At 28.2% G+C, this 25,755-nt stretch overlaps 14 protein-coding genes across 14 annotated transcripts; 9 read left to right on the forward strand and 5 right to left on the reverse strand. All coding sequences in view use genetic code 12, as the record gives it.

Moving 5' to 3' along the window:
* Positions 1-66: 66 nt before the first annotated feature.
* On the forward strand, positions 67-1,227 carry KGF55_004616 (TFIIH complex kinase subunit; the record flags this gene model as incomplete). Its single annotated transcript, XM_051759539.1, has 1 exon — positions 67-1,227. One exon carries the CDS (start codon positions 67-69, stop codon positions 1,225-1,227), a length of 1,161 nt encoding a protein of 386 aa, XP_051612576.1.
* Positions 1,228-1,440: 213 nt separating this feature from the next.
* On the forward strand, positions 1,441-2,958 carry UGA2 (Uga2p; the record flags this gene model as incomplete). Its single annotated transcript, XM_051759541.1, has 1 exon — positions 1,441-2,958. One exon carries the CDS (start codon positions 1,441-1,443, stop codon positions 2,956-2,958), a length of 1,518 nt encoding a protein of 505 aa, XP_051612577.1.
* A 44-nt stretch (positions 2,959-3,002) lies between these two features.
* Positions 3,003-3,722, reverse strand: KGF55_004618 (uncharacterized protein; the record flags this gene model as incomplete). The annotated part of the gene is made up of 1 exon (XM_051759542.1): positions 3,003-3,722. One exon carries the CDS (start codon positions 3,720-3,722, stop codon positions 3,003-3,005), a length of 720 nt encoding a protein of 239 aa, XP_051612578.1.
* A 200-nt stretch (positions 3,723-3,922) lies between these two features.
* Positions 3,923-4,468, forward strand: KGF55_004619 (uncharacterized protein; the record flags this gene model as incomplete). Its single annotated transcript, XM_051759543.1, has 1 exon — positions 3,923-4,468. The coding sequence occupies one exon, from the start codon at positions 3,923-3,925 to the stop codon at positions 4,466-4,468; it is 546 nt and encodes a 181-aa protein (XP_051612579.1).
* Positions 4,469-4,535: 67 nt separating this feature from the next.
* On the reverse strand, positions 4,536-5,183 carry KGF55_004620 (5-formyltetrahydrofolate cyclo-ligase; the record flags this gene model as incomplete). The annotated part of the gene is made up of 1 exon (XM_051759544.1): positions 4,536-5,183. The coding sequence occupies one exon, from the start codon at positions 5,181-5,183 to the stop codon at positions 4,536-4,538; it is 648 nt and encodes a 215-aa protein (XP_051612580.1).
* Positions 5,184-5,348: 165 nt separating this feature from the next.
* KGF55_004621 (uncharacterized protein) lies at positions 5,349-6,710 on the reverse strand (the record flags this gene model as incomplete). The annotated part of the gene is made up of 1 exon (XM_051759545.1): positions 5,349-6,710. The coding sequence occupies one exon, from the start codon at positions 6,708-6,710 to the stop codon at positions 5,349-5,351; it is 1,362 nt and encodes a 453-aa protein (XP_051612581.1).
* A 169-nt stretch (positions 6,711-6,879) lies between these two features.
* On the forward strand, positions 6,880-8,070 carry KGF55_004622 (palmitoyltransferase; the record flags this gene model as incomplete). The annotated part of the gene is made up of 2 exons (XM_051759546.1): positions 6,880-7,582; positions 7,685-8,070. The coding sequence occupies 2 exons, from the start codon at positions 6,880-6,882 to the stop codon at positions 8,068-8,070; spliced, it is 1,089 nt and encodes a 362-aa protein (XP_051612582.1).
* Positions 8,071-8,498: 428 nt separating this feature from the next.
* On the forward strand, positions 8,499-10,337 carry KGF55_004623 (uncharacterized protein; the record flags this gene model as incomplete). Its single annotated transcript, XM_051759547.1, has 1 exon — positions 8,499-10,337. The coding sequence occupies one exon, from the start codon at positions 8,499-8,501 to the stop codon at positions 10,335-10,337; it is 1,839 nt and encodes a 612-aa protein (XP_051612583.1).
* Positions 10,338-10,577: 240 nt separating this feature from the next.
* Positions 10,578-11,669, forward strand: KGF55_004624 (uncharacterized protein; the record flags this gene model as incomplete). Its single annotated transcript, XM_051759548.1, has 1 exon — positions 10,578-11,669. The coding sequence occupies one exon, from the start codon at positions 10,578-10,580 to the stop codon at positions 11,667-11,669; it is 1,092 nt and encodes a 363-aa protein (XP_051612584.1).
* A 51-nt stretch (positions 11,670-11,720) lies between these two features.
* RPN4 (stress-regulated transcription factor) lies at positions 11,721-13,403 on the reverse strand (the record flags this gene model as incomplete). The annotated part of the gene is made up of 1 exon (XM_051759549.1): positions 11,721-13,403. One exon carries the CDS (start codon positions 13,401-13,403, stop codon positions 11,721-11,723), a length of 1,683 nt encoding a protein of 560 aa, XP_051612585.1.
* Positions 13,404-15,205: 1,802 nt separating this feature from the next.
* Positions 15,206-15,973, reverse strand: GPM2 (Gpm2p; the record flags this gene model as incomplete). Its single annotated transcript, XM_051759550.1, has 1 exon — positions 15,206-15,973. The coding sequence occupies one exon, from the start codon at positions 15,971-15,973 to the stop codon at positions 15,206-15,208; it is 768 nt and encodes a 255-aa protein (XP_051612586.1).
* Positions 15,974-17,042: 1,069 nt separating this feature from the next.
* On the forward strand, positions 17,043-17,876 carry GIG1 (Gig1p; the record flags this gene model as incomplete). Its single annotated transcript, XM_051759552.1, has 1 exon — positions 17,043-17,876. One exon carries the CDS (start codon positions 17,043-17,045, stop codon positions 17,874-17,876), a length of 834 nt encoding a protein of 277 aa, XP_051612587.1.
* Positions 17,877-19,026: 1,150 nt separating this feature from the next.
* SSA2 (Hsp70 family chaperone) lies at positions 19,027-20,973 on the forward strand (the record flags this gene model as incomplete). Its single annotated transcript, XM_051759553.1, has 1 exon — positions 19,027-20,973. One exon carries the CDS (start codon positions 19,027-19,029, stop codon positions 20,971-20,973), a length of 1,947 nt encoding a protein of 648 aa, XP_051612588.1.
* A 1,406-nt stretch (positions 20,974-22,379) lies between these two features.
* On the forward strand, positions 22,380-24,251 carry KGF55_004629 (uncharacterized protein; the record flags this gene model as incomplete). The annotated part of the gene is made up of 1 exon (XM_051759554.1): positions 22,380-24,251. The coding sequence occupies one exon, from the start codon at positions 22,380-22,382 to the stop codon at positions 24,249-24,251; it is 1,872 nt and encodes a 623-aa protein (XP_051612589.1).
* Between the last annotated feature and the right edge of the window lie 1,504 nt (positions 24,252-25,755).

Consider the following 25,755-nt stretch of genomic DNA (forward strand, 5'->3'; position numbering starts at 1 on the left):
AACTTCAGGTTCATCCTAAAACAACTAATATCTACTCAAATCACGTCTCTTCTTGCATATCGAAATATGACAGACGTGCCGACAACGTCGAATGACTCAACACCAACCCCAAAAAAGCAAAGAATTTCAAATGATGATTTATATAGAAATTCAACACAATTTGAATTATGGTCTTTCACACAAGAAGAATTATTAAATGCTAAAAAGAAAGTTCATGAAAAAGGTTTAGCAACAGCACTGGAAAATTTTGATATAGCATATAAAAAAGCAAAAAATGAAAATCCTGAAATATTTGCAAAATATCCTCAAGAATTTATAAAAGAAGAAATAATAAGTACATTAACACAAGAAGAAGAAGCTATATATTTAGATTTTTATGTGAAAAACACTACAGCAACATGTAATCATTTTAAAATGCCAACACAAGTTAGACTTACAGCTGCTTCATTTTTCAAAAAATTTTATCTTGTTAATTCAGTAATGCAATATCATCCAAAAAATATATTATATACTTGTATTTTTCTAGCAGCAAAATCAGAAAATTATTTTATATCAATTGAAAAATTTGTTAATTCATTACAAAATTTAAAAATTAAAGATATTTTAGATTTAGAATTTATTGTTTTAAAATCTTTAAAATTTACTTTATTAGTTCATCATCCAATACGACCTTTATATGGATTTTTTTTAGATTTTCAAGCTGAATTATTACATCCTTCACCTATAATGTATGATGTTTCAGTTGATACTATTGGGAATTTATATAATAAAGCTAAAGAATGGTTGAATCAATATTATATGCTTAGTGATACTGCTTTTTTATATACTCCACCACAAATAGCTTTAGCTGCTATGTATGATGTTGATAAAAGAATTACAGATAAATATTTGAAAAGAAAATTTTTAAAAGAAGTACCGAAAGAAGAAGGGAAAGATGAAGATATAATGGAAGTAGATCAAGATGGTAAAGAAGTAATTGAAGTAAAAGAGATCAACGGAGTCAAAGAAGAAGAAAAGAAAAATGCAAATACAAATAGAACTCAATATGAAACATTAGTAAAATTACTACGAAAATGTGCTAAAATTGCTAAAGATTTACCTGAAACTGATAGGGAAAGAAGCAAAGATATAGACAAGAAATGTTATTTTGCATTACATCCTGCTAAACTTATAAATAAAAAGATCAAAAAATTAACGAATGAACAAGGTTCAGCTGCTCCGAACTAGTGTTGGATATGATACATCTATAGCATATCCTTATAATTGTATAAATTTGTATGTACCGTCATTAATTCAGCATATTTGAGCTTTTAATCAATGTCAACTCTCTTAGCGGATATGGGGTTTTGTGTAACAACAAAATAATCCGGACTTTTCATTAATAATTGCTAGATTTCATTCCAAAACTGTGCCATGATTTTTCATCAACATTAAGCTAGAATGAGTTCAAAAAGACTATATTCTACAATTGGTCCTTCAGTATCAACCATAAAAAACCAAAATTTGGTCAAAACACAAGCATTTGTCAATGGGAAATGGATTAATAGTTCAAGTGGTGAAACTTTTGAAGTTTCAGATCCAGCAAAATATCCAAAAGAAGAATCAAAACTTGCAACTGTTCAATCAATGACTGAAGATGATTATAAATCAGCAATCCAAAAAGCAAATGAATCATTTCAAAAATTTAAAAAAGTTAGTGGAAGAGAAAGATCAACTTTATTATATAAATTATATCAATTAATGCATGATAATAAAGAAGATTTAGCAAAATTAGTTGTTTTAGAAAATGGTAAACCTTATGCTGATGCATTAGGTGAAGTTGTATATGCTGCTTCATTTTTTCAATGGTTTGCTGAAGAAGCACCAAGAGTATCTAGTGATTTAATTCAAAGTGCTAACCCTGAAAATCAAATTTTAGCTATAAGACAACCAATTGGAGTATGTGGTATATTAACACCTTGGAATTTCCCCTTAGCTATGATTACAAGAAAATTGGGTGCAGCTGTTGCAGCTGGGTGTACAACTGTAATTAAACCAGCTTCAGAAACTCCATTAGCAGCATTAGCTCTTGCTCAATTAAGTGAAGAAGCTGGGTTCCCACCTGGGGTTGTTAATATTTTACCATCTCATGAATCTGCGAAAATTGGTAAATTAGTTTGTGAAGATCCAATTATTAAAAAAGTATCATTTACTGGATCAACAAATGTTGGTAAAATATTAATGAAACAACTGAGTTCAACTTTAAAAAAATTATCTTTAGAATTAGGTGGTAATGCACCTTTTATTGTATTTGAAGATGCAGATTTAGAAAAAGCTGTAACTGGTGCAATTGCTTCAAAATTTAGATCAAGTGGTCAAACATGTATTTGTGCAAATAGATTGTTTGTTCATGAATCAATATATGATGAATTTACTACTAAATTTGTTGAAAAATTAAAAAAAGATGTTAAATTAGGTAATGGATTAGATGAAGGTGTAACTCATGGACCTTTAATTCATGATAGATCTATGGAAAAAGTTAGAGAACATATTGAAGATGCAGTTGATAAAGGTGCTAAAGTATTATTAGGAGGTGATAAAAGACCAGATTTAGGTGAAAATTTTCATGATTTAACAGTATTAGGTGATGTAACTCCAAAAATGTTAATTTTTAATGAAGAAACTTTTGGACCAGTTGCTCCAATTATTAAATTTTCAACTGAAGAAGAAGTTATAAAATTAGCAAATGATACACCTGTAGGATTAGCAGGATACTTTTATGCTAAGGATTATACTAGATTATTTAGAGTTGCAGAAGCTTTAGAAGTAGGTATGGTAGGAGCAAATACTGCTTTAATTTCTGAAGCTGCTTTACCTTTCGGTGGAGTTAAAGAAAGTGGGTTCGGTAGAGAAGGATCTAAATTTGGAGTTGAAGATTATACAGTTATAAAAGGTGTTGTTATTGGTGGTATTGAATAGACCTTAATAGGAAGTAAAAAATTATTTGTTTTTTTTGACAATAATCATACACTACTTCCATTTGTAGAAGGTATCGTTTCTGTAATAGTAGATTCCAGTGGCTTTTCTTCCTCTGGCTTTACTTCCTTTTTAACTTCTTCCTCTTCCTTCTTTGCAACATCTAGTGGTACTGATATTTTAGATTTTTTCAAATCGTATCCTTTATCGTTTAATATCTTGAAATTACCACTATCAACAAGTTTTTTTCGTATTTCTTCATTCACTTCGTCTATACCCACGCCCTTTTCCGCAACATTATTTAATTTTTGGTTTAATTTTGTTATATCTGAAGAATCACTTGAAGGTATTTGTTCATTTTTCACGGCTTCTAATTCTTTTTGTAATTGTTCCAATAATTTTGCACTATTTATATTCAGTATTCTCGGTATATCTAATATAGGTTTTTTAAAACAACGTCTCATATTATCATTATTCTCAACATATTTAACACAATGTATAGATTTTAATGTTAATGAGAAAACACCACCTTCTTTAGTTATACCATTAACAATTGATGATGGAAAGTTTTTCAAGGTTGCTGTTGGTTTTTCATATTCTGTTGGTATAATTTTTGGAACTTCTACTGGTTGTTGTTGTTGTTGTTGGTAAGAGTTTTGTTGTTGATAATATGGTGTAGTAGTATTTCCATAATATTTTTGCTGTAGTAGTTCTCTTTCTCTTTCTTGTTGTAATTGCAACTTCTTTTTATGTGAATGTCTACCCATGTTTTGATTGATTGTGTTGATGTCGTTATGAAGTTGTAATGATGGAGATATAAGTCTGTTTACAAAATCAAAGTTATGAAAAGTCTTGTCGTGTGAATCTGATGTTACAAATTTTTTTTTTCCGACATGATGTCACAACAATATTTATCAAAAGTTAATTCAATAACCATTATCATTCTCATTACTTCATCAAATTAACCATGACCTCTCGACTAGATGAATTAAATAAAAAATTTCAAAATGAAAATCAAGGTTTAGCATCAAGAAGACAAATGCACAATTCGAATTCACTTCGACCGCCTCCTACATCATCTGGGGTGACTTTTCCTTCAATAAATTCAGCACAAAGAGCTTCATCTGCCTCATTGTCAGCTCCATCATCACTGTCAAGAGCTCGTCAAAAGGTAGTTCTTCAACCAGGTCATTCACCATTAGACTGGGCGGAATTAAATAGAAAAACACCAAAATATATACTAAGAGGTGTAGAACCTTCCACTCCACCACCTCAATACGTAAAAGTAAATAAAGAGGAATTGAAAAAACATAAAACCCAAAAGGATTGTTGGACTTGTATAAATAATAAAGTTTTTAATATTACACCATATATAAATTTTCATCCTGGTGGAGTTGATGAAATTATGAAGTGTGCTGGAAAAGATGGGACAAGTTTGTTTAATAAATATCATAGTTGGGTGAATGTTGATAGAATGTTGGAAAATTGTATAGTTGGTGTTTATGTTGGATAAAAATGACATGGTGATCAATGCTAAATCTTTAAGTAGGTGTTTAATGAGTAATGTATTATTTATTTATTTATCTAGGCTTAGGATAAGTATCACTATTGGTTATTAGTTGATTCAATTCGTAGTCATGATTTTCTACAGGTAGTACATCATCTTCCACTATTTGTTCTTCCAATGCCAATCCAATTAAAGTAGGAATCGTAGACCATTTGTTATGATAAGCCGATAGGAATTCATCATAAAACCCTGCTCCGTGACCTAATCTTTTTAAATTGGAAGTAAAAGCTACACCTGGAATTAGTATTAAATCTAGATCCCCTTGCTCTATTGCGTCTTCTCCTTCCAATGGTTCTAAAAGTTGATATTTCCCTTGAGGTTTTAAATCTAAGACGTGCTGAAATGAAGGAACTTTTAGCATTGATAAATAAATCTTCTTTCGATTTGGAGCAGGTTGAGTGTTACAATTTGGTAAATAGACTTGTTTGTTCAATTTGAAACATTCATTTATTATTGGAAGTGTCTTGATTTCCAGATCAGGCATATTCATATAAACTGCAATTGTTTTAGCATTTTTGAAAATAGTTGAATCTTGTAATTTATTCAAAATACTTTGAGATTGTGAATTTAACGAATCTTGACTTATGATTTTGAGTTTCGACTTGATCTCATTTCGAAGTTTCCTCTTTGCAAATTTGAGAGTTTGAGTAGTTGTTGACATTAGAAGTCAATTCAATTTTGATGTTAAACGAGTACAAAAGTGATGAAAAAGTTGAAATTACTTAATTGAACTGAATCGTCCTAAAAAGAGTATTTGGTAAAATCGAAAAAGAAATCAGAACTCAATCGTTGATCATCATTCCATTGTTATAGAATTTAATTCTATTTACAATTCATCTTCTTTTTCAATATCTTCTAACTCTCTCAGTGGCTTTACTTTACCATATCTCTCTTGTAAAGGCTTGAGAATTATCCCCAAAGGTCCTTGATCGTAAATGATTTTTGACCAAGTACGAACAACATTGTCATACCACTCATTTGATGCATTACTATCAACTTTGCCGGTTGCTACGAATTTTTTCACATCTTTTTGTAACTTCTGACATCTTTCAACATCCTCTGATCTCTTTAAAATAGTATATGAATTGACTAAGTTATCTAATACTTTACTCAAAACTTGATTTATATTCGAAGAGGATGCATTGTCATAATATAACTTCTTTAATAATTCTTCATTCCATTGTAATGATTCTTTTTCATGATGTTGGGCCCATAGTATTTCTGCAATATGAGCTTTTATTGATGATATTTGAAATTCTAAATTCTCTGCTGATGCATTGAATAATGGAAAATGCATTTGATTTGAAGGTCTAGCTAGAATTGAAGCTTGTAAATCCGACAAAACTTTTAAGTTTGATAGGTATATTGTCAAAGACTGTTTAAGTAAATCCTTATCAGATATTCGAGATTGTTTAGCATGTTGAAAAGCTAAGTCATTCAAACAATTGATTAATTCATCTGAAATCTTGCTATTTGTTTTTAGTGTCAAATCATCATTCAATTGGATCGATGAATATGTTTTATTCAACATGTCAATAGATCTTTTCAATGCATTTACTTTGTCACTATAATTTTGATAAACTCTAGCTAGCAATCTAGTACATTCAGACAATCTTTCAGCATCTCCGAGTTTATAATAGATTAAATCATCATTTATCACTTTCTCCAATATATTGATCGATGCATCTAATTCACCTTTTGCAAGTAAAGCTTTACTATATCTTAAAATCATATCAATATAAAAATTTGAAAATTTATTTGACTTTCTGTACACCAATGTTTCAGAATCGATGATTGGTATTTCATATTTATCAAAATCTTCTTCTTTTATAGTTGAATCAACTTGTTTTGCTAAATTGAATAATAATTTTCGATAATGTTTGACTGCATATCTTGGTTTTTCAAGTACATCATCTTTGTTAATACCTCTAACAGCTTCAACTTGATCTTTAAATGGTAATTCAAATGGAATATTCTGTCTATCATTTGCATCTTTGTATAAGAAATATAATGATCCTAATGTAACTATTAAACCTCCGGCATAAATTGCTGCTAATGCATTAATTGCCGATCCGTAAGACTTCAAACCAGATAAAGCATTTGGCGATATTTTAATATTTCGTTTCTGCTGATGCTGTAGTACTCTTAATGGTAATCTTTTGGGTAATAGTCGAGTTGACCTAAACATTGGGTTGTTCTTTTAGTTTGAAGACTGATCAGATAAATACTAAATAATTTTTTATTAGGTTAAGCATTTTGTGTTACTCGCTCAGAATTACGATCGAAGTTTTGAAACATGAAAATTGAATTTATATAAAGCCGTCTCCATAGCCCAAATCAATCTACATCAAAATGATATGAGTTTCAGGGGTCATTATTCAACAGATGACCCAACTTTTAAGCTGAACTCGTCGCTTAATCAATCCATCTTACAACCACATTCTGAGTTATCTAATAGTAACCAACAAACTATCAACTTTCAAGATGATGAAAATCAAAATACTAGGTCAAAGATATCATTCTTGCAAAGATTTGTTACAAATTGGTTGATTATGGATCCTTTACTTCTACTGCAATATGAAGAAGGAAATAAGAATTACAAAGTTCAAAAAGATGAGGAAGTGAAACATATTTATTTGTTTGGAGGAAGATTAAGAATAACTAAAACAAAACCTATAATATTTTTGACATTTTTTATGTTGGTAATTCCCATTGTATTTTATTGTGTTTTTGAGGCTAACTGGCAATGGCATAATTTGCTGCCTGCAGTAGTGATAATCTTCATATATCTATGGTTAATTACCTTTGGAAATTTCATAAAAGCTGCTACAAGTGATCCAGGAATACTACCTAGAAATCTTCATCTACCTAAATCTTTAAATGATAATAAAATTGATAATCCTCCAGAGGAATATTTTAATAGCATTACTTTACCCTTTTATGATGACAAAAAATTTGGAGTCAATATAAAATATTGTTCAACATGTCATATTTGGAGACCACCAAGAACAAGTCATTGTAAAACTTGTCAATTCTGTGTTTTAAATCACGATCATCATTGTATTTATTTAAACAATTGTATCGGTGAAAGAAATTATATTTATTTCCTTTGGTTTTTATTACTAAGTTGCATATCATGTTTATATCTTTTAATTTTTTCAGTCATTCATTTATGTTATTATAGAATTGGATCAGTTGAATTTGTTTTTTCAATGTATGATTCTATTCAACAATTTCCATTAAGTTTATTTTTAATCATTTTTGCAATTATTGCATTTATTTACCCATTCATGTTGCTAGTATTTCACATCTTTCTCACATGTCAGAATTTAACAACTAGAGAATACTTAAATTATATTTTCAAAAGAAAGAATGTAGAATTTGTTAATGTATTTAATACAAAGTCGGTGTTTAAAAATTTATATATTAATTGGTTGGGAAAATCAAATGGCGTCAGTACAACGTATCCCAGAAGTCGATATCAAAAGGGAGATGTTACTCAGGAAAAGATAGAACCATTGCAACATTTTAGTGTAAAATATGATTAATCATAATAAATGTTACGAATTCGATTAATTTACGAATACCCCTTAACATCATACCTCTCACTGGTCTTCTTTACCTTTGTTGATTCTGGTAGTATAAATTTAAATATACGAAATAGCAATAGTAACGATAAGACAAATATAATGAAAATTGTTTAAAAGAATACTGAGATGATGAGTATCGTAGTTGTGATTGATAGTACGAAACAGAACCTTAGAGTTCAGGTAACACAAAAAGCTCAAAACACAAAAATAAAAGCCGCATGTTGTGTTTCCATTTAAAGAAATTTTCAATGGCCAAGCCATAAACTCAAAGCATCACTATTAAGATAAAACAATCATTTGAACTTACCATCGACTCATTAATCAACGACAAATATTAATGACAAAACATATATGACGATTATCACAGCCAAAGTAATAACAACAATATGGAGCGACGAAAAGGTCAAATACGACTGCCGTCATCATCAATAAATCAAAATTCATCATCACCACCAAATCCATTAAGACATAATTTATCATATCAATCATTAGATAAATATAGATTAAGTCCTACCCAATCAATAGATCGAGCTAACAATTCAAAAGCAAAGATTAATTCAAATATACTTCGTTCTAGATCATTTACTAGATCACCTCTGATTCCATCCATTGATCCAAGAGATTCATCAAATCCTAATCCAATAGATCATCAATTTGATACAAATGCTGTAACTCCTATATTTGAAGGATCAGTAAATAATACTAGTAGTAATGATAGAAATACAATTAGAACTTCAACAACTTCAATGTATCATGCACAATCAGATAAAGCAATTGCAACATATACAAATAATCAACAAGGTCCAAGGTCTAAAATATTGAATTTACCTCAACGATTGTTTAGTTGGTTATATTCATTTTCATTGGTTGCTTTAATTATATTAATTTTAGCATTTGTAGCAGTTACTCCTATTGATGTTATTATTCAAACATTAAAAGCAACAAATGGAACAAATGCAGTAGCAGTAAAGACATTTGTGGTTATTGCTGTTTGTGTTGTATTTTTATTAATATCAATCATTATTTATCTTGTAAGAGTTTATAATTTTAGAGTATCAATGAATGATGTTCCTCAAAAATCATTATATATTCCTTTTGAAAATGATTATCCAAAAGTTGTATTTAAATATATTGAATCTAAATTAAAAAATAGTATTGAAATTAGTGAAAAGGCAGGACCTTTAAATCAACCATATTCAATTAATCATCCAGGTTTATCACCACCAGAATATATTCAAAGAAGAAATCCTGATCTTGATGGTACATTATTACCACCAAATATTAATTATGAAGATATTTTACAAAGTTTTGGTGATAAATTTAGAGTTGGGAAAATTTTAACTGATGAAGATTTACCAATTAGTTTATCAATAAAAGAAATTTTATTATTATTATATAAACAAATTATTGATTCTAAAAAGACACAAATAAGAGTTAAACCAAATGTTACAAAATTAATATCCATATATGAAAAATGTAGATTTGGACCAAATTTAATTTTAGAAAAAGATCTTTTACAATTAATGTTAGAATTTGATAAATTTGGTCAATTATGTCAAAATGATTATCAATCACAAATTCCAAAAAATAGAAGAATTTCAAGATTAAGTCAATCATCAAATTATGAATTTACTGAAGGGAATTTATCAAGTAGTGATATGAAATATTATAGTAGTGCAATGTATTATGATCATGATGATACTAATGAAGATGAAGAATATAAAGATAATCAAGATTTAGATGAGGATACATATAGTGAATCTTTTGATGAAAAAAATGAATTACTGAAAACTGCAACTTTTGGTCATAGAAAAGTAGAACCTCAATATTATACTAATTTTGATCCATCAATTAATGATGATACTAATTCAAGAAGATTAGTTAGACATCAAAGTTATTCAAGTTCAAGATCTGTAATAAGAAATAAATTAGCATTAGAAAGTAAACATACATTACTGAGTTTAAAATATGAAGGAAATGATGAAGATAATAATTCATTAGTTAGAAATAAAAGTGGTTATGTTACTGATTCTGAAAATGAATTTGATCCAAATGAGTTGGGAATTTATGAAAGTAGACGAAGGTATGGAGAAAAGGATAAGCGAGAGAAGAAAAATGATAATGATGTTGATGTTGATGATGATGATGAACAATTTTATAATTTTAGACGATATAGTTCGAATTTTGGTCAACCAATTACACCAGAACAATCACCAGAAAGGTAATAGCATATCTAGCATTTTATTCAATTCTATAATTACAATTTAATATAATAGTACATTAAAAATTTGGTCTTTTTTATTGCTTTTGTTTATTTCTTATCTTAAAATATTTTTAGAAAAAGAAAACATAAATTTTAAAAATCTCCGAAATCAAACTTAAGAATCAAACCAACTTCCACAATCAATTACACTAAGAAACACCCATGATCCAGATACAGATATAACATTCACAAAAATAATAATATGTCAAATCAAAATGATCTATCTACAACTCCTAAATCATCATCATATTTATCATTCTTTCCTGATGATTATTTATATTATTTAGAATTTTTACCAAATTTACAAAATACTATAAATTTATTTATGACATTTACTCCATTATTTTCATATGGTACAACATGTATATCAATATATAAACGAAAAACTTCATTAGGTTTCAGTATAGATATTTGTGGAACAATGTTTATGGCAAGTATATTAAGAATTTATTATTATATTTGTTCACCTTATGAAATTACATTGTTGAGACAATCTATTATAATGATTTTAATACAAACTGTTTTGTTGAAAATTAGTTTAGCGTATCGACCTTCAGATTATGATCCTGAATTATTATCATCATTACCTAATTTAAAACATGAAATTGAAATGAATTTACCAAGAAGATTAAGTTTTAGTTCGATTAATTTTGAACATAAAAATTATTCATCAATGGATACCTTGGAGTTTGTAATTTTAAAATTTAAAGATTTATATACTTTAGCTTGGTGTTATTTCAAGACATTTTTTAAACAAACTTTACGATTATTTGATGTTTACTACAAAAGACCTGGTTTATTTTGGCAATGGTCAAATGAATCATCATATTGGATATTTTTAAGTGGATTTGCTTTAGTTTTTGGAATATTAACTGGTTTTTTCAAAAATAATGAAAATTTTGCAAATTTTATTGGTATATTAGGATTATTTATTGAAAGTTTATTACCATTACCACAAATTTTAATGTTAAATCGTATACAACTGGTTAAAAATTTTAAAATTATCTTGTTGTTAAGTTGGTTAGGTGGAGATTGTACAAAAATTTCTTATTTAATTTATGGAACTAATCAAATTTCAATTATTTTCATTGCTGCTGGTTTATTTCAAATGTGTTTGGATTTATTTATTGCTTATCAATATATTAGTTTAAAATATTTAAAAAGTCTTGGTGGTTCAAAACTAAATCTGCAACATTCAGTTGATGAAATTGTACATAATATATTATCAGATACTCGAGAGGAAGATTTAGAAATGAATATTTTAACTTCTTCCAGTAATGCATCAAGTAGATAGAGAGTAAATAGTCATTTAGAAAAAAAAAACATTGGTATTATATCTATTTATTTACAGAGGTTTCACATTATGAACTGGATGATATTCAACATTTCTTTTAGCATCATTAATTAATTCTAAAGCTTCTTCACCAACTAATTCATGTTTAATTTTAATATGTCTTGATAATGCATCACCTCTTGAAAAAGTTTTTTCTTTTCCATTACCTTTACCACCTTTATATCTACCTTCACATATAACACATCTAAATATTTTTTTCATTGATGCATGTATTGTATTTTGATGACGTATTAAATCATAAGGTCTTGAAAATTGTTTATTACATATTAAACCAGTAGTTGGACTAATTAATGAACATCTATGATCTGGATTTGTAGCTGTAATTTCTGCTCCTGTACCTTGAGCTGATCTAGTATGTTGTCTTTTAGTAGGTGATAAATTAGGATTTTGTTCTTGTATTCGATAATGTTCACTAATTTCTGGTGGTTGTGGTTGATCTGATGTTTCACTTTGTTGATAATCTTGATCATCATTATCAATCATTATTGAATCATCTTCTGATTCTTCTTGTTTTATTTCAGGTGGTGAATCCATTGGTGGTGGGGTTGAAATTATTGATTGTGGTGAAACTTCAGAAACAATAGCATGATTATTAGCAGCTACTGCTTCATCATGTAATTCTTGTAATGCATGTGGTAATCCTTGATTTATATTTTGATTATTATCTTCTAATGAAATATTTTTAAATTCATCAAATGTTTGATTATTATTATAATGACTTGTATTATTCATAATATAATCATCAAATTCTTCATCAACTTGAAAATAATTTTCTTCATTTTCATCTTCATCATCTGATAAATCTTCTTCAATTTGTTCATTTGCATCATCTAAATAAAGATAATCATCTTCATAACCAGGAATAATATCATTTTCAAAATTTTGTGGTTCATTATTTAAAAATTCATTTTGAAATTCATTTGGTGGGACATAAAAACATGAATCCATTTCATTTTCAGTAATTACATGACCTGGTGAAATATCAGGGTTATATAATAAGTAATCTTCATCTATGGTTTTCTTTTTATTTGAAGTAGTAGGTTCAAGACTATCTATTGTAGTGATTCTTTTTCTTCTTCTTGGGGGGAATGCTTGAGGTAATGGAGGAGGTGAATTTTCTTGTTGTTGGAAAGGATAATTTTGAGTAGGTTTTATGTATGTGTTTGAATTTGAGTAGTTGATGAAAGGGTTGGTATCTTGTGCTTCTAGATATTCTGAATATTGTGGCTGCTGCTGTTGTTGTTGTTGTAACTGCTGCTGCTGCTGTTGTTGCAGTTTCAAATAATCTAGATAATATTGTGATGTAAATTGTTCAATAAATGAATCAGGTAAATTCAACATATCCCCTAGATTATTCTGTGAATTATTATGATACATATTATTATTATAAAGTTGTTGTTGTTGTAATGATGGTGATGAATTTACAGAGTTTTTATTTGATGTATGATGATTATAATTATTATTCAAATTTAAACTTAAATTATTCTGTATTGGTGATGAATTTTGTGGTTGTGATGATTGTGGTTGTAAATAAAAATTATTTGAAGATGAAGCTGAATTTATTTGTGGTAATGAAGTTGATGGAATTAATGGTGAAGTAGGTATTTGATATAATTCTTCATCCATTATATCAGTCATAGTTCTTTTAAGTTGTGGTAAAACTACTGAAGTCATCCTCTGGTTTTTGTTGTTGTTGAAATGAATGTTGTGGTTGTTAATTGTTGGATAAGTTATTAATTGCTTTGTAGTTATGATTAGTAATAAATCAAACTACTTTTTTTTTAGTTATGCTCTGTCTTTTTGTGTGGTTCGACTAAGCTTTGAATTTGTATGAGTGAGTAAGTTGTTTTCTTATTAATTATTGGTCTGTTCTGTTGATTTGACGATAAACTAGTTCGTTGTATAAGTAAATGTAATAAGTTGTTTGGTTGTAATTATAAAAGAAAAAGTGTTGTAAAAATAATGATATTATTTATTTTCGGAAATTAAATTGATAAGTATTAAGTTATAGATCACAATACAATAATATTTATTTGTGTGTATTACATAATCAAATGTATGGTGTATTATGTAATATCATATGGTAGTCACACAACGACACTATATTTATTCCATTTTATTCCATTTAGATAGGGCGGTTTTAATTTCAAATTCGTTTCATGACCTTATAAAGAGTAACACCGAGTATCGTATTTAAGAACAATCAAAATAGAAATTTATACAGCTTTATAAAAAGAAATAACATTATATAGAAGTTAGTGAAAAATTTTCACAGACTCTTCTACATTGCTGTGTTTGTTATAGACATATGGAAGAATGACCTTGGGATAGTTGAGTACGTTAAAGTAGTGCTGGATATGTTTAAGTGCATAGCTCTTGATGACTCTAAAATTGAAATAAAAATAATAATAAAACAAAACAATACTAATAATATAGATGACTATATTATATTAAGTACAATTTCTTAAATAAAGTGAAACATATTTCCTTAGCCTAAAGAATAAAAAGTATATGATTTATCTCCTTTTTTCATTCATTTTTGTTTTCAGAATTCCTTCTAATACCGTGTTAATATCTTTTCATTCTTATTCCATTCATTATCCTACTTGAATTCGGAAGTAATGAGATAACTAGCTCAAATACATCTACAAGAGCTTGCTTATGTTTTAGTTTCATAAAAATAGTTGATGTGAGGAGAAATGGATCTCCTTACAGTAAATATAATATTAAATCTCAAGACAACAACACCTAACTACTAAATAATAAATTTTAAATATTATAACGACACATTTAATGTTGTTAGGCATTGTCCACAACTTAACTGATTATGGAAACGTCTATGTTTGTCTGAATTTGTATAGGAAAAAAAAAGTTTAATTATAATTTCCGCTTCCCGTCGTTTCAAATTTGACTGATGCTATCACCCCGGTCTTACAACATACAAATTTCTTTTTCAAAGACACTGTGGTAAATTTAAAACTATCTCGCTGTTCATATCTTTATGAATCACGAAAGTTCTAGATCAATCAATTTTTCAAGTTCGAACTTGACTAACTGTAGAGATGATGAAGAATTTTTTTCACCACGTCAACAGGATTTCTTTTTACTGAGTTGGGTTGTTGATCCACAATTTTTACAAGAATTTAGTATATCACTGGCCATGAGAATCCATCGTAATTTCTTTTGAATTTTAGAGTCGGAACTTTGATAAATGAGTAGTTACCGTGGTTATAGTGAACAATTCTATAAATTTTCTATAATTATGTATACGATATGACCTAAGGTTAACGTCAGATTGTATCATTTTCTGTTATTTGAAGAAATGGTAGATTTTTCGTTTTTTTCTTTGTCCCTGTTGGTTGATCACGGATGGAATAAGTTTTAAATTTTCAAGTTGAAATCAAATGTGTTAAAGGGAAGAATTGAGTAGATAATGTTCATGAATTTTCTTTAAATCCTTCATTGCTTCAAACGCTTTACAATTTTTTCTTTAATCCAGCATTTCTACTTTCTTCAGAACCTTCTAAAGCCTTTTCTTTATCTAAATAATAATAAGGTTTTATTAAATCTCCTTTATCATTTAATTCAAAAACTAATGGTACACCCGTAGGTATTTCAATTTTTGAAATATCATCATCATCAACTTTATTTAAATATTTAATTAAACTTCTTACTATTGAACCATGAGTTACAATTAAAACAGTTTTATTTAATTGAATCATTTGATTATCTAAAATTTCATATTTAAAAAATGGTATTAATCTATCCATTACCATATGTAAAGATTCTCCTCTTGGTAAAATATCTTTATTTAATAAATCATTATATTTTTCATCTATTGAAGTATCTGATTCTGGATCAATTAATGGTGGTAAACCATTATAATTTCTTCTAATATATTGAAATAATTTTTTATCTTGATTTAATTCCATAAATACATCATGACGATTTCTACCTTGATATTTACCATAATGACGTTCATTTAATCTCCAAGATTTTATATGATCTATCCAAGGTTTATTTAATACTTTTAATATTATAAATCCTGTTTCTATTGATCTAATTAATTTTGATGTATATAATATATCTGGTGATAAATTATTTTGTTTAATTAATTCTCCAGCATATTCTGCATCTTTTTTACCTTTTTCAGTTAATGGAACATCTAACCATCCACAAAATTTATTTTCATCATTTCCTTCAGATTGTCCGTGACGTAGGACTATTAGTTTATGAACGGTCATTTGTATATGTTGTGTGAAGGATCTGATTGAAAGATTTGAATGATTGAGTTGTTGTGGAACGTCAATTGGGTTGTTGTGGAAGTTCGATTGACTTGCTTAATGTATCTCGACTTGTGTTCTATTTTTTTCGTTCTATGATGGTCTTTAAGGTCAATTGACTCAATCTATCTTGTAATGATGATTATCTTCAAATATTTAAAGCAATTGATTTTCTCACAAAATCGAAATCCGATTCATAATCTTTTTTTCTCTTTTTATTACTAAAATGGTTTGATCATTTCCATATACTTTACCAATAATTCAACAAAGTCCCTACTTGAAACTGGAATTGCAAATGCAAATGACCAATGAAACAGAACCTTACACTGATTTTAGAAATTAGCAGTTATTGGTGATAGGGGAAACTAAAAGCTCATGAACCTTTCAGTATGCACAACCATCTCTAAACGGCCAAACTTCACTAAAACACGCAATTGATCAAAATAATATGGAATTGCAATCCACTGTGGACCATAACCACTTTACAATATTTCATTAATCTTCATCGAGTATTCTCCAACTTATATAAACCCATTTAATAAGATGTTTCATTTTCAATTGTTTCTTTAAGAGGTAAATTGGGGTATTGAAATTAGTAAATGTAACATCGTTTGTTTGTGTAATGTATCTATGTTACAATCAAACATTATGTCAAAAATTTAAGAGAATCGTAAAGAAATTTTAAGCTCTTAACCGTTTTAAAATATAATCTCATCACTTTATAAATGACTTAATTTGCCATTTATTTTTACATACTTACTTCTTTTTCATTATTTATCTCTTCTCTTCCTCTTCCTTTTCTCTTATCTCTTCCTTTTCTCTTATCTCTGACTATTCACAAAAAGACCAACTCTTCCAATCAAAATTAGCTCGTTCTCAATCTAAGTCAAATCATTTGTCATTTTTAAACTTTTTAACGTCACTAAAAACGTTTATCAAAATCTGTTGAAAAAAGAAATTTCACGGAATTAACAAAATCAGTAGCTACCAATTCCCAACACGAAATCTATTATAACATTACTATTTATAAATGACTATACCTTATCAACTTACTTCAACCACTCCTCTTCAATCAACATCATCAAATAAACATTTAGATAAATTAGATACATTATCAAACTCAAACAATCAATTAAACACACCACCAACATCACCAACACCAGATCAAATCAAAGAAATATACAAACAATTTAATATAGAACTTCATCAATCAAATCTTATGCCACAACCTTCAAAAATAAAACATGGTAATCCATTTTCATGGTCAGAAATAACGTATATAATAAATTCAAATGCATTAGAATTATTTGCAAGAAATGAAAAACAAACAGAAGAATATCATAAATTTAAACAATTTTTAAAAGATTCAAATATACTGATTAACGATTATATTTTAAAGCATGAATTACATTGGAAATCATCAGATATAAGATTTCAAGAGTATGAAGTTGCAAAACAATATGATATAAAACATCCACAAGATTTAATCTTTTACAATGATTCAGATATTATAATTTTACCTAATAAATTTCCATACTATTTTGAAAAAGGAATTGTTCATTTATGTATATGGTCAAAATTAATAATACCAAATGATCCAAATAGTGAAGTTGGTGATATTTCAGAAATTACCAAAAAAATAATAGATAAATATTTGAAAAAGACATTTATTGAAAAGGGAGTTGATCCCAAAGATATAGTCTGGTTCAAAAATTGGACTTCTTTACAAAGTGTTAGAAGTATAAGTCATATTCATGTTATATTAAATAATAACGTTGATCCAAATTTAATAAATAAATTAATTAATACTTGTGGTACAACTTTAGATTTAAATGATTATAAAGAAATATTGGAAACAAATTAAAAGCATTAAAAATTAGAAACAGTGGTAAAGCACTGAAATTGATACCCGGATTTATAATTGCATATTTAGACAAAATTAAAAATAGAACTATAGATTATAACTTTCAACAACCTGGTAGTTTACTTGTAGATTCCTCTTTATTAATCAAATCTAGCTGGATTAAACTGTAAAGTAGATTTCAATTACAGCTTCAACTGTTTCGAAAATATGAGTGATATTCAAAACAGTTTGATGCAAAATAAAATAATAACAAATATAAAAAAAAAAAAAAATATGTCAAAGTCTATACAAACACAAATATGACACAAATAAACTATGTAAAAATATACATCAATTACGTAATTATACATGAATTGATTGAATAAAACTTTATTTTCATTTGGTAGTGAATATTCTGAAGTATCAAATTTGTGATCAAAAAATTAATTATTTACAAGATGACATTATCGCAAGGTTTGAAACAGAACTCTATCGAATTAATATGACATATGCGTGAATACTTTGATGAAAGTAAGCAACATAAATTATGTTGCTAAGGTAATTGGAATTCTGTTGATTTCGAATTTTAAAAGCTATTCAAGCATCACCAACAAATGTTGAGTAAAATGCAGATCTGATAATCTATCCAGACCAATTGTAGAATTTTGTAGATTCGATTGTTCAAACTTGAAACAAAAAAGTCTAATATTGACCCTGTGTCAGCTAATGTAAAATGTCCCAAAACACACGAAACAAATAGAACAAAATTGAATAAGCAAATAAATATAACTCGAGATAGATCAAGATTATACGAGGTTGTTCCAGAGCATTCGATGACATTCCATTCTATTCCATTCCATTTCATTCGATTTCGTTCGAGAGCAAGCAAAAATATGTCGACTAAAAAAACTTACCACCTAATTAATTATTGTGGAATTAAGATTGTGATCTCCCTTTATTAAACTATTATTAGGAACCTTCTGGAATCAAGTTATATACAGTACGAATAACAAGTTTGCAACTTTTCAACTTTTCAACTTTAAAAATATAAAAATCTCATCATTTGCTTTATTAATTATTTTTCAACAATTTTTCCTTTAAAATTTTAATTCAATTCTTTCATATTAGATTCAATTGATAATTTAAAGAATAGATAAATAATTATTACAATATGTCAAAAGCTGTTGGTATTGATTTAGGTACTACATACTCATGTGTTGCTCATTTTGCAAACGATAGAGTTGAAATCATTGCAAATGATCAAGGTAATAGAACTACTCCATCATTCGTTGCATTCACTGATACTGAAAGATTAATTGGTGATGCTGCTAAAAATCAAGCTGCTATGAATCCAGCTAATACTGTTTTCGATGCTAAAAGATTAATTGGTAGAAAATTCAATGATGCTGATGTTCAAAATGATATTAAACATTTCCCATTTAAAGTTATTGATAAAGGTGGAAAACCAGTTATTCAAGTTGAATATAAAGGTGAAACTAAAGTATTTACTCCAGAAGAAATTTCTTCAATGGTTTTAGGTAAAATGAAAGAAACTGCTGAAGGTTATTTAGGTACTAAAGTTAATGATGCTGTTGTTACAGTTCCAGCTTATTTCAATGATTCTCAAAGACAAGCAACCAAAGATGCTGGTTTAATCGCTGGTTTAAATGTTTTAAGAATTATTAATGAACCAACTGCTGCTGCCATTGCTTATGGTTTAGATAAAAAAGGAGCTAAAGGTGAGCATAATGTTTTAATCTTTGATTTAGGTGGTGGTACTTTCGATGTTTCAATCTTAGCTATTGATGATGGTATTTTCGAAGTTAAAGCTACTGCTGGTGATACTCATTTAGGTGGTGAAGATTTTGATAATAGATTAGTCAACTTTTTCATTCAAGAATTTAAAAGAAAAACTAAGAAAGATATTTCAGGTAACCAAAGAGCTTTAAGAAGATTAAGAACTGCTTGTGAAAGAGCTAAAAGAACTTTATCATCATCAGCTCAAACTTCAATTGAAATTGATTCATTATATGAAGGTATTGATTTCTATACTTCAATTACAAGAGCTAGATTTGAAGAATTATGTGCTGATTTATTCAGATCAACTTTAGAACCAGTTGAAAAAGTATTAAAAGATGCTAAATTAGATAAATCACAAATTGAAGAAATTGTTTTAGTTGGTGGTTCTACTAGAATTCCAAAAGTTCAAAAATTAGTTTCAGATTTCTTTAATGGTAAAGAATTAAATAAATCAATTAACCCAGATGAAGCAGTTGCTTATGGTGCTGCTGTTCAAGCTGCTATCTTAACTGGTGATACTTCATCAAAAACTCAAGATATCTTATTATTAGATGTTGCTCCATTATCATTAGGTATTGAAACTGCTGGTGGTATTATGACTAAATTAATTCCAAGAAATTCAACTATCCCAACTAAAAAATCAGAAACTTTCTCAACTTATGCTGATAACCAACCAGGTGTTTTAATTCAAGTATTTGAAGGTGAAAGAGCTAAAACTAAAGATAACAATTTATTAGGTAAATTCGAATTATCAGGTATTCCACCAGCTCCAAGAGGTGTTCCACAAATTGAAGTTACTTTTGATATTGATGCTAATGGTATCTTAAATGTTTCAGCTTTAGAAAAAGGTACTGGTAAAACTCAAAAAATTACTATTACAAATGATAAAGGTAGATTATCAAAAGAAGATATTGAAAAAATGGTTAGTGAAGCTGAAAAGTATAAAGAAGATGATGAAAAAGAAGCTGCAAGAATTCAAGCTAAGAATGGTTTGGAATCATATGCTTATTCATTGAAAAACACTTTAGATGGTGAATTAAAAGATAAATTAGATGCTTCAGAAGTTGAAACTGTTACTAAAGCTGCTGATGAAACTATTTCATGGATTGATGCTAATCAAACTGCTACTACTGAAGAATATGCTGATAAACAAAAAGAATTAGAAGGTGTTGCTAATCCAGTAATTTCAAAAGCTTATCAAGGTGCTGGTGGTGCTCCAGGTGGTGCAGGTTTCCCAGGTGGAGCTCCAGGTGGTGCTCCAGGTGGTGGTTCAGGATCAGGAGGACAGAGTGCTCCAGAGGTTGAAGAAGTAGATTAAAAATGCGGCTCAACGTTTAACTAGTTGAATGGTGCTTTCTCGATGGTCTATAGGATGTGTATATTGATGAAAGATCTCAAAAATATATAATTTTAAAATGTTTCAGAATAAATTTTAATGATTGCGAAAATCTCTTAGCTACCAATTGGGTAGTAAAAATAATATTCTCTCTCTTCCGAAAATTTGGATGCTACCACTTCGTTGTCGTTAATCATAATTATCAGCAATCTTGTTGATACTTTTTATATAGCATCCTCAAATGTCTGGTTCGTATTAAAATTATAATATAGTTCAATAGTAGTATACTATAAAGCCTATTTCAAAACCTCATAATACTAAACAGGAGCGTCGGCTCGTGTTGTTAGTGACCTCTCCAATTAACAAAAAGTCTGGGTTCACCCAAATAACTCTACATCACACAGATTCAAATATTCTCATATTCAATAAATTGTTGTCATTAAGAGATACAATTTTTATCAAATCTTTTACCTTCAGCTTCTCTTACTGCTTTTCTTATAGCATCTTCAGCTTGACATTGTTCAAATTCTGAATCTTTGAAATCTTTAAAAGTGTCTAAATCAACCTCTAACTCTTTTGTTTTATACCAAAATTTATAACCAAAATTTATAACCAAAAAATAATATGAAAAAAAACAGGTAAAATTATGTAACCAATTATCAAATTTTTATAAGCAAATTCATCACCTAAAAACACTGTAAACTTTTTGATGAAAATGATGAAAATGACTAAAATACAAATACCTGATGTAATATATGAAGTTTATGGTTGGAGAGGAGATTTGTATACAAGATCAGTATCTCTATTGAAACCCTGAGCTTTTAATGCTTTCATAACGCATATATGGAAAACTAAAAGACATGACCAAGATAAGAACAGTTAAATTATGGTCACATGGTTTCCCTTTTTTCACTTCACAGTATCGACCATAGTGAGTGCAAAGATGTTGAGATTAGTCAGGATTTCGTTTAGTTTTCAAGTTGTAAGTTCGAATCACGAGAAATAAACTTTGAAAGTATTTATTTTCCCGTGAGAGATTGATAATGCAAGCAAAATGATCTTTGTAAGGAGATTTTCAAATGCAGAATTGAAAATCATATCGAATCTTAGCTGATTTCCCTCATGGAGTCCAAACAAAAGTAAACCAAAAAAACCGAAATACTGAAGCTTGCTCATGCTAAACCATTTAAAGCTTTAATAATGATTGTAAGTCATACTTGCTAAATGTCAATCCAATATTTAGGCTAAGGATAAATTTAGACGAACGAATTTGAAACACCATGTGGTAGCCAGAACAAATCACGTCTAAATAATTTTGATTTTTAAAAAAAGTGGCAACCAAAATTATTCATCACTTCCAATCAACATCATCAAACCTTACCATTCAAATGGAAATATTTCTAAAATTACCCAAGGAAATTTTATCATTAATTTTCAGCAACATCGAAGATAAATTTATAATCAAAAATTTAATATATATTCCAGGTTTACAACATATTGCTTTAGAACGAAAATATCCAAAATATGAAATAAATAATTATTACAATTCAATTGAAACATTAATAAATCTTCATCAACAGTTTGAGTTCATCCCTTCCATAATCATTGGGAATATAAACCAAATCAATCAATTAATTAATGAACCAAATTTCAGATTAGTCAATTATTCGGTAAAGATTATGAAAAGTACTAGATTTACTGATCTAATCTCGATCCTGGATAAAATTTACATAGTAGGATTACATATGGATCAATATTTAGAACCTTTCGTTGGAAATTTCAAAAAAGAAGAAATTAAATCATTCCTAAGTTTTATTGAAAGTAACTTCTTGCAATCATTGACAACATCCCATTTCAATGTATTCCCAATTCAATTTCCAAGATCTTTGAAGGAACTAACACTAGATAAAGGTCATAAAATCAATTTGGATATAAGTGATTTACATCATCTCGAGTCATTGAATTGCAAAAATCTACACATGATGAGCTCATTTGATAATTTTTTGCTTCCATTGTCAATCAAAAATTTAAGATTTGATTCTTGTGATATAGAAACTTTGGGTAATTTATTCAAGTATAAGAATCTAAATTTACTTGATATATCTTGCTGTCCTGAACTTTTTGGCCTAGTTTATACTTTGTTCCCCAATTCGTTGGAAACTTTGAATTTCATTAACAATTTCGATCGTCAAAGAATAGATGAGGTATATGAAGAAGAACGATTTATTTTTTTAAACTTTTCAGAAATTGGACTGCGGGTTTGTATCGATGCTGACTTTCGGTTCCCTCCAAACTTGAAGAATTTGAGGATTTGCGATACTATGCAGAGCCTAGAACTAACAAATATTGAGCTTCTGAGCACACTCGATTGTTTGGAATTAAATGGTATTGGCTGTATTGAGCTACACGAGGCTATGGTCGGTTTACCCAATAAAATGTCCGAAATCATCATTACAAATTGCCACATTGTATCTGAAGATCATGTTGCTTTTCCAGAGCTGGAGCGGATTTACTTTACAAACAATATAATATGGCTGGATCCATTCAAATCAAACTTAAATCAATTAAAATCTATAAACGTGTTGGATATGTCAGACAATTATTGTTCAGATGGTGCCCCTGGGCATGACCGAATTGATCCTATGGCATTTCTAACAAATTTAGAAGAAAATGTATGTTTCAACTCACCCAAATTGCAAAACTTAATCTTAAAAAGTTCAAAGCCGATAGATTATGAATACTTTACATCTTATGAAGTGTCATTTGAATGTGAAAATTTGACCAATTTGAAAATGACAAACTTAACTCTTGACTTATTGGATCTTAATCAGCTTCCCAATACATTAGAGGAGTTGATAATCAATAATTTGAAATTGAAAACCATGGAAGGGAATTTTTTTAAGTTTAGTAAATTAAAGAAGTTGGATTTAGAAAATAATCAAATAACTTTCTCAATGTTGAGAAAACAAGACTTTCCATCAAGTTTAACTCATTTGAATTTATCAAATAATAAAATTGAACATTTAAGTTGTTTAGTTTTAGATAATTGTATTAATTTGAAAGATTTGAAATTGAAAGAAGTAACCTCAGAATGTACACCAGAAGGTGCAACTCAATTAAGGAATTCGTTATTTCATGTTGATCCCCATATTGATGCAATTTTAACAAATAATGATTTAGATGTGATTTTTGAAATTGTTAATGGAGTTGAAAAAAATTCGATTTTAAAGTCTATTTATAAGAAAAGAAGAATTTGTTAGGGAAAATTGAGAAGAGAGGGAAGGTTGAAAAGGTATTTAACTTTATAGTTATTTTTAATAAATATCTTCAAAAGCATAATAACATCTCAGTACTTATTTTAAAATAATTTTGGATTCAGATAAATCAATTTTAAGATTTTCGTTATTACATAATTGAGTTTCATTAAATAATTGTAATTTTGAATCTTGAAATTCTGAATTTTTAAAATTTGATAATTTGATAAAAGTCTTTGATATTCATCTTCAGTATACTTAGGTAGAAATCTAACAATCTTTAATTTAATCACGTATTTTTAACAAAGTTTTTAAGGATCTTGGTCTTGTTTTTTCGTTTTTTCCTATGGATTCTTTTCTAGATCACATTTATTACAACCACAATCTAAAAATTATGTCTTGTTTCAAATGATTCATTTGATAAATTCCCATAACTAATACAAATTTCATCACCTTTTCCTATATCTTTTAAAGTTTCAAATTTAATTTTTAAAATATTTGATGAACAAGAATGATTAAAAAAAAAAAGCAGATGGATATACTGCAAATCCTAAAAATTCTTTATCTTCCTTTTGTGAAGTGGAATTTCACCATATTTCAAATGCATTTGATAAATTTTTTCCAATTATTGATCTTACATTGGTGGTAGTAATGCATGATTGTAACTCAATTGAACAAGTTAATTTTATAAATTTATACATATTATTATTTGAGTATAAAAAATAAGGATATTTAAAATATTCTTCAATTTCACTAATTGTAATTGATTAAATAATATCATTTCAATTTTCAAGTCTGATAGCTTTTGAAGTTTGATGTTTATACGTATTAATTAAGACTGCAACAATACATTTTATTTCTTAAAATTGAGTTTTATCGATTCTTGAAATTACGTTACTATTTTGTGAACCTTTCAACACTTTTAGATCTTGATCTCTTAGATCTAATTTTGATCATTCTAGTTCAATTTCCTCTTTTAAATCACCATGAGGTTCTTTGAAGTTTTCTTCAGGTTTTTTTTAAACCTAACAAACAATTTTTTTCAATAAGTTATAGGTTGTTTTGTAGTATTCCATTTTTATGGTAATCATATGTAGGATGTGAGTGGCATAAGGGACTTCAAAAATATATGGTCTTAAAATGTTTCAAGATAAAATTTGAGCGGTTGGAAAAAAAGTTTAAATTTAGACTATTAGCAATTATTTCTTAAAGGCTACCAGGTGATTTTCATGTTCTTTCTGTAACTAAAAATAATACAAATAATAAGAGCCATACAGAAAAACAGAACAAGAACAATACCAGTGGAAGAATACAATATGATTGCACACATATAACAGAGGAAGATCACTTCATAAACCGTTTACCTTCTAAGCTTTTTAATTCAATTTCGAAAAAACTACAAAATGAAACAACTTTCACAGTGGGAGCTCAAAAATGGAGTTACATGCTTGGAATTACATACCAACAATGGAATAATTTTTTAAGAAGTTGAATGAAACAAAAAAAAACA

This window comes from Candida pseudojiufengensis, assembly GCF_024610245.1.
Source record: "Candida pseudojiufengensis strain CBS 10847 chromosome Unknown scaffold12, whole genome shotgun sequence".
Classification (NCBI taxonomy): Eukaryota; Fungi; Ascomycota; class Pichiomycetes; order Serinales; family Debaryomycetaceae; genus Lodderomyces; species Lodderomyces pseudojiufengensis.